Source organism: Populus nigra, chromosome 7 (genome assembly GCF_951802175.1).
Source record: "Populus nigra chromosome 7, ddPopNigr1.1, whole genome shotgun sequence".
In the NCBI taxonomy this organism is placed as follows: Eukaryota; Viridiplantae; Streptophyta; class Magnoliopsida; order Malpighiales; family Salicaceae; genus Populus; species Populus nigra.
In genome coordinates, this window is record NC_084858.1 from 9,481,935 (window position 1) to 9,489,270 (window position 7,336).

The window sequence follows — 7,336 nt, forward strand, 5'->3', positions numbered from 1 at the left end:
TTGGGCCATATTTTAGTTATATACATAATCGCATGTAATTTGATTTGCTAGTCATTGATTCATAAAAACATAAGTCTTTATGGCAAAGTTCCAAACAATTACACTAAATAAGAACAAAATTTATCGGTTTTAATCGCTTGTGCTTGAAATGATGAAAGATTATCTTTGTTATCCTTTCACATTCTAAAATAGATCCCTTATGGTTCAATTTAAGCCTGGATAAGTTTTTATTTGTAAAAACCCTAACTCGGATCACACCTCACACTGAGGGAAATAAAATTTCAAAGATCAAGAGTTAATCTTGACTAAGATCGCACCCTTACATTAGGTGATAAGAAAAAATTGAAAGATAAAAAACCAAGGAGATGTTGTGAAAAATACAAAAAGCACGAGAAATCCAAATATTGAGTGGCATGTCCAAATGAAAAAACAAAAATAACAAAGTCAAGATTAAAACAAGATGAGGAGGCCTTACTAAAGAAAAGAAAAAGGGCAAATCAAAGAAACATGATGAAAGAAAAGAAAGATATAATTACAATGATCCTAAGTATTTAGAACCTTGAAAGACTCTTTGAGCCTACAAATCCCTTTCTTTCATAGCCAAAAAGTTATAGCCTAATTGCGTCTCTTTAAAAGTCTTTTCTAATCAAGTAAACAACTTGGACCAATAAATGATATTCTCAAAATGCATAAGATATTTTCATAAGAATCATGACATCACAAACAAGCTATTTGTTATTATTCATGCTGATAAAATAAATGTTAAAAAAGAGAGACAAATTTTTCTCAACAAAACCTTGAGTTTCACTCAAGCCTCTTGCTTTGAAACCTACAAAAACAAAAAATCACCTCATCATAAACCTCCACCATACCAAATTATCTTTTTCCTAAAGAAAGATTAAAATCCTAGGAATTGTAAGAAACTCAAAACAAAATTGTTTTCAGCTAACATCGGGTAAATTTTTGTTTTCAAAATGAAAAAAAAACAATAATTTATTTGAGCCATGGATAGCCCAACTTTGAGCTAACATTTCTTTCTCAACCATTACCCTAACAATTCTCAACAAAAAAAATACACAAAAGATGCATCTCAGTGATGAATGACATGTCTTAGGGTTACGATCAAATAAACACTTTTAAAATGATATCTCATGATTTCTTTGCAACAATTAGACTGGAATGGACATGATCCTTGAAATTTACAAATTGATTCTAAAAAAAAAAAAGTGATTTTCAAACAAAAATAGGTCATTGATCGAGTTTGCAAAGCCCTTGACAAAAATAAGATTGATATTTCTTATAACTCGTCCTTAAAAAGTTGAGAGGTTGGGAGATAATGCAATTGACCTCAAGAGGAATAACAGACAATATCCAAATCAACTACAGGTAAACAAGCACATAATCAAATGATGATTCAACAAAATCCATCATAACTATAAATAACATCTAGTAATGACAAATTCCTAAATCAGCTGAGTGTAATGTTGTTCAAAGACAGTTTATGATTTAATGAACTCCATCAGCAATTGAGAGTAATAATACATTTGGAGGCATCTTCCATGACTAAAAAGTCTGCTTTGCTCTTTTGAAAGATGGCTACAATGCCTGGTCATGTTCATTACCAGGGCTGTGAATCTCACGTGTTAACTTGGATCAATACAATGTGTCGTTGTCTTTTCATTTCATTTCCTTATTTTTTTCCCCAATTTAATCCTTTGATAGTTCTTTGTTTTCACATTTAGTTAGGGTTAGACAAGACTAAAATAATGGTGATGTTAATGTTGTTTTTATAAACCAAATCATCATTTGAATAGGGCAATTAGTTCACTATTAACTCGCTTGGTTGAATAAGTCACGCCAATTTTTTTTATTAATGTTTATGGTAGTTGATTAATCTAGTCTGATACACTAGTGGAGTTTTTAGTTCTTACTTTAAATATTTCATCGCATGGAAGTAAAAATAACAATATTCATATTTTTTATATAATTATAGGATTTTATCTAATCCACAGTGAAACACACACCAAAAGCTAGTAGTATATTACTAGTTAGATGACCCGTGCGATGCCGCGGGTCAATCTTTTTTTACATAAAAAATATCAAAAAAAGTTAAGATTTAAAAGTGTTAGGTCTTTCTGCAAAACTATACCCAAGAGTCTTGGGTTTAGCTGCAACGTCTGACCCAAGAGTAATATTTATAATATTAATAATAACATTAAACTTGCATGATCTAAGTTTTAAGTGGGTTTGACTGCAATACCAAACCCAATAACCTTGGATGTGGGTCTGGCTGTAAGGTCCTATCATAAAAGTATGATAATTAAATAGATTAAGTAAAAAGAAAAAAATATATAAAAAAATCAATATGAAGAAAATAATAATGAAGAAAAAGAAAAAAAAATCTGAATTAACTGGGTTAACTCTTCAAACCAGGTTAACCCGTCAAACATTGGATTTGTGTCGTGAAAGTTTGATAACTAAATAGAAAAAGAAATTGACGGGTTACCCCAAAATTAACTGGGCTAACCCGTCAAACCCGAGATCTGTGTCATAAAAGTCTGATAATTAAATAGAAAAAATTTAATATTAAGAAAGTAAATTAAAAAAAATAATTAAAAAAGAAGAAAAAAGTTAGGAAAAAAACTAAAGACATCATTTTTTTCATTGTGGACTGCACTGTGCAGTTCGCAATAAAAGGCTTAAAAAGGAAAAGAAAAGGGAAAAAAACAAAGGCATACCCACGAGTTAGTTTTTTTTTTTCTTGCATAAAAATATAAAAAAAGTTATGATCTAAGAGTGTTAGGTTTTTCTGCAAAGATATACCCAAAAGCCTTGGGTCTAACTGCAACACTTGACCCAAGAGTAATATTTATAATATTAATAATAATATTAAACTTACATGACTCAAGTTTAAGTGAGTCTGACTGCAACACCAGATCCAAGAGCCTTGGATGTGGGTCTGGCTGCAAGATCATATCATAAAAGTATGATAATTAAATAGATTAATTAAAAAGAAAAAAACCAACATGAAGAAAAAGAAAAAATATATGAATTAACTGGGTTAACCCTTCAAACCAGTTAACCTATCAAACTTATGATTCATGTCATGAAAGTTTGATAACTAAATAGGAAAAAAAAAGTTGATGGGTTAACCTAGAATTAACTCAGTTAACCCGTGAAACCAAGTTAACCAGTCAAATCCGAGATATGTGTCATGAAAGTATGATAATTAAATAGAAAGAAATTTAACATTAACAAACTAAATTAAACAAAAAAAATTAATTAAGAAGAAAAAAAATTCAGGTTACCTTGTTGAACTAGGTTAACCCGTTAAACCCGGAATCCATGTCATAAAAGTTTGATAACTAAATAAAAAAAAATAACATTAACAAAAGAAAAAAAACAAATAAAAATGGACAGGTTAACCCAGAATTAACTGGGTTAACCCGTAAAACCAAGTTAACCCGTCAGACCTGGGATATGTCTCATGAAATTCTGATAACTAAATAGAAAGAAATTTAACATTAACAAATTAAAGTAAATGAAAAAATTAATTAAAAAGAAAAAAAACAAAAGAAAAACTCCGGGTTAACTCGTCAAACCAGATTAACTTGTTAAACCTGAGATCCTTATCATGAAAGTCTAATAACTAAATAAAAAAATTAACATTAACAAAAAAAAACAAAAAAAAATGGACGGGTTAATCCAGAATTAACTGGGTTAACCCGTGAAACCTGAGATATGTGTCATGAAAGTCTGATAAATAAATAAAAATAAATTTAACATTAACAAACTAAAGTAAATAAAAAAACTTAATTAAAAAGAAAAAAAATCCGGGTTAACTTGTGAAACCAAGTTAACCTGTTAAACTCGGGATCAATGTCATAAAAGTCTGATAACTAAATTAAAAAAATATTAACATTAACAAACAAAATTAAACAAAACAAAATTTATTAAAAGAAAAAAATAAAGAAAAAAAAGTTAAAGGCATAAAAAAATAAAAAAAATAAAAAAAACTTAATCTTTAACTGTAAATTACTACAGCAAAAGGCTAAGTAATTTTAGTATATTTGCAAGAAGTATTGGGTTCATTTTGTTAGCTGATTATAATAATTATAGAAGCAGTGAAAAATAAAAGGCCAAAAATAATCCTAAATAATAATAATTAATAGAAGATAATTTCTTTGACAGTAGTCTTGTGGGTCCCTTTTATAGGTTGAAGCACAATAATGTTGACCTTGTGCCTCAAAGACTAGGACCAACTCAAAAATACCTTGAAATGGTGCCGTGCCTCGTACACAAAACCTAGCCATCAGAATTCGTCATTCATTCATTGGTTGATTTTGTCAAATTCAAATAATCTGTTTTTGGTCAGCAAATTTTAAAAAGAGGACAGTTTATGGAGGCATCTTCCAGGCACAACTTGCAATTTCTAAGTCTTCCATTTGTACTGGTATATATTGAAGACTACACCAGCTTACATTTCCACCAGCTTCACAAAGAAGAGGCACCCACCCATTTCTCATTAACTGTCTCGTCACAATAAATTGTCATGGAGTTCTTCAACCAGGCGAAAGCAGTGAGACTGAAGAGTCACCATGACAAGTACCTAGTTGCAGATGAGGATGAAGAAACTGTTCGGCAGAGCCGCAACGGATCGTCACGAAGAGCCCGTTGGACAGTAGAGTTTGTTCAGGGAAATAACCATCAAATCCGACTAAAAAGTTGCTATGGAAAGTATCTTACAGCCTCGGAGAATCCATTCTTGCTAGGCATGGCGGGGAAGAGAGTGGTGCAAGACATGCCGGTATCTGTACAGGATTGTTCAATTGATTGGGAACCAAGAACTGAAGGGTTTCGTGTCAAGTTAAAGACAAGAGGAGGCAAGTTCTTGCGTGCCAACGGAAGCATGCCACCATGGAGAAACGCGGTCACACATGACATCCCACATAGGACTGTAACACAAGATTGGGTGCTTTGGGAAGTGGATGTGATGGACATAATCGAAAGTGATTTACAATTAAAGGGTTATATATCACCTGCTTCTAGCTTTCCCTCTTCAGTTGGATCGCAGCTTTCCAGTTCACAGCGTTCGGATGTAGACTCCCAGCTGGTCTCTAGTTTAGCTAGCAACACGCATTCTCTTGCAAGAGAGGTATGGATTTTATTTATTTCCTCAATTATTTTACTTTCTAATTAAATAGAAAATATATTATGACTTTTATCAACTACTTCCTAAACGTTTTGCTAATATTAATCAATTTTTTTAGTCAAATTAAGTGTATGAATGAATATGCACGTACATTAGATCACAACCTTTAATTAATAACTTTTAGTCAAATCTACATTTTGCTCTTTAAAAATGGATTTTCTTGCTTATAAGTGGATACAAGGGATAAAAAAAAGAAAACGAAGGTACATGCATGCTTGAGTTTGGTGTGGAAAACAATTAATGAAATAATATTATACTCAAACTCAAAGTCAATTTCTGGATTCACTCACCCAACAACACACACACACACACCACCAACTTGCCTCTCTTGTCTATTTGTTGATCCCCACCCCCACCCCACTTTCGTTTTGCCATTATATAAAAGCAACTTGTGCCCTAAAATAATTAATTCACATGGCTTATTGAATTGATGTCTCGGCGACCAAGTGCGCTTTTGGGATAACTAACGCTATATATATAGTGCTGCAATTGTTAGTTTAAACTCAAAAAAGTAAAAGTGGAAGAGAGAGGGACGTAATTAATATCGTCCCTTTTATTCTTCATATATATACTGACTTCTACATGAAGTGATAATATTGTGCTTTAATTAATTTATGAAGAATAACAAAATCTCCCATAAAGATAAAAGAATGATATTAATTACAAATAAAGAATGATAACAACAAATTCTTTTTCTTTACAAGGCAACTCCAATATTAGCTCCCAATATATATATATAGTAAATCTCCTACTTTCTTGCTTCATTGATTGCTACGACCCCCCCCCCCCCTCGGGCCCCTCCACATCATAATCTTCCAATTTCCCAGACACCATTAGAGTTAAAAGACATGATTTTAAACCACATGCTGCTTTGATTCAGGTATTTTATCAAATTATACGCAAAAGTTATGTTATCTTGATTGTTAATTTTCTTTTCTTGCTCTGTATTTTTCAAATGCTAAATTTCTTGTTGATCGAATTGCAGTATTTTAGATATGTGATTGATCTGTTCTATATGTATAATGTGGTATCCAGAGTGCCATGGAACTCTTTGAGAAAGCAAAATCTGTTCGTCTTCGGAGCCACCATGACAAGTATCTATTAGCAGATGATGATGAAGAAACCGTTAGCCAAGAGCGAAATGGGACAATCAGGAACGCCATATGGACGGTGGAAATTGTCGGAAATAGCAATGCTATACGTTTGAAAAGTTGTTTTGGCAAATATTTAACAGCCAGTAACTTGCCATTGTTGCTGGGAATGAGAGGCAAGAAAGTACTGCAAACTTTGCCTGCTGGACGATTGGATTCTTCTGTGGAATGGGAGCCTATTAGGGAAGGTATCCAGGTTAGGCTCAGGACTCGTTACGGACAATATTTACGAGCAAATGGAGGCGTACCGCCATGGAGAAATCACATAACACATGATATTCCTCATAGATCTTCCACGCAGGATTGGATTCTATGGGATGTGGATGTTGTAGAGATAAGAGTTCAAGATCTTACACCTCCACCTCCACCTCCACCACGACAACGACGACCTAGTGATCAAATCGAAACGGCACCAAATTATGAGCCCAGTTCACCAACATACATTTCAACTACACCACCCAAATTGACAAGACAAGAGGTCCGTTCAAACATTAAACTCAATCGGCTTGACAGAACTTTTTTTTTTTTTCTTTTTGAATGGGATTAAGATTGTTTTTTTGTGTGCAGTCTGATGATTCTTTGGAAGGTTCACCAGTAAAAAATGAAGGCAGGGTGATACATTACAGTGTGTCTATGAATGAAGATGCAGATGATGTTGAAGAACATTCCTTCTCATTTAAGGGAAGAATGGTGGAGGAATTGAAGAATAAGTTGGAAGAAGAGACAGGGCTCATTGATATCCAAATTTGTTCTAGGAATCCATTAAATGGGAAGTTCTATCCCCTTCGGTTACATCTTCCACCAAACAACACAGAAATGCATGTTGTTGTCGTTCCCTCATCAGGGAGAGGTTAGCTATTTTTATTTATAATTTTGTGCTTGATCATGTACGCCTTCAAATTTCGATCTCTAATTCTTTCATTCACAATTATTAATCAATGTGATCAACCAATAGCACACGAATTTGAACCAA

The 7,336-nt window shown here is 32.8% G+C and overlaps 1 protein-coding gene across 2 annotated transcripts; it reads left to right on the forward strand.

The window, feature by feature from the left end:
• Positions 1 to 4,458: 4,458 nt before the first annotated feature.
• LOC133698912 (uncharacterized) lies at positions 4,459 to 7,336 on the forward strand. 2 transcript variants are annotated; one of them, XM_062122021.1, is made up of 3 exons: positions 4,459 to 5,155; positions 6,248 to 6,841; positions 6,931 to 7,336. In XM_062122021.1, exons 1-3 carry the CDS (start codon positions 4,553 to 4,555, stop codon positions 7,216 to 7,218), a joined length of 1,485 nt encoding a protein of 494 aa, XP_061978005.1. In that variant the 5' UTR covers positions 4,459 to 4,552; the 3' UTR covers positions 7,219 to 7,336. The 2 variants fall into 2 exon arrangements, with proteins under 2 accessions (XP_061978005.1, XP_061978006.1); XM_062122022.1 differs by lacking the exon at positions 4,459 to 5,155 and adding an exon at positions 5,422 to 6,092.

Coding starts and splice junctions, on each gene's coding strand:
- LOC133698912 (XM_062122021.1), top strand. CDS start 4,553: ATGGAGTTCTTCAACCAGGCGAAAGCAGTGAGACTGAAGAGTCACCAT. Junction 5,156..6,247: donor CGCATTCTCTTGCAAGAGAG/GTATGGATTTTA, acceptor TGTGGTATCCAG/AGTGCCATGGAACTCTTTGA. Junction 6,842..6,930: donor CCAAATTGACAAGACAAGAG/GTCCGTTCAAAC, acceptor TTTTGTGTGCAG/TCTGATGATTCTTTGGAAGG.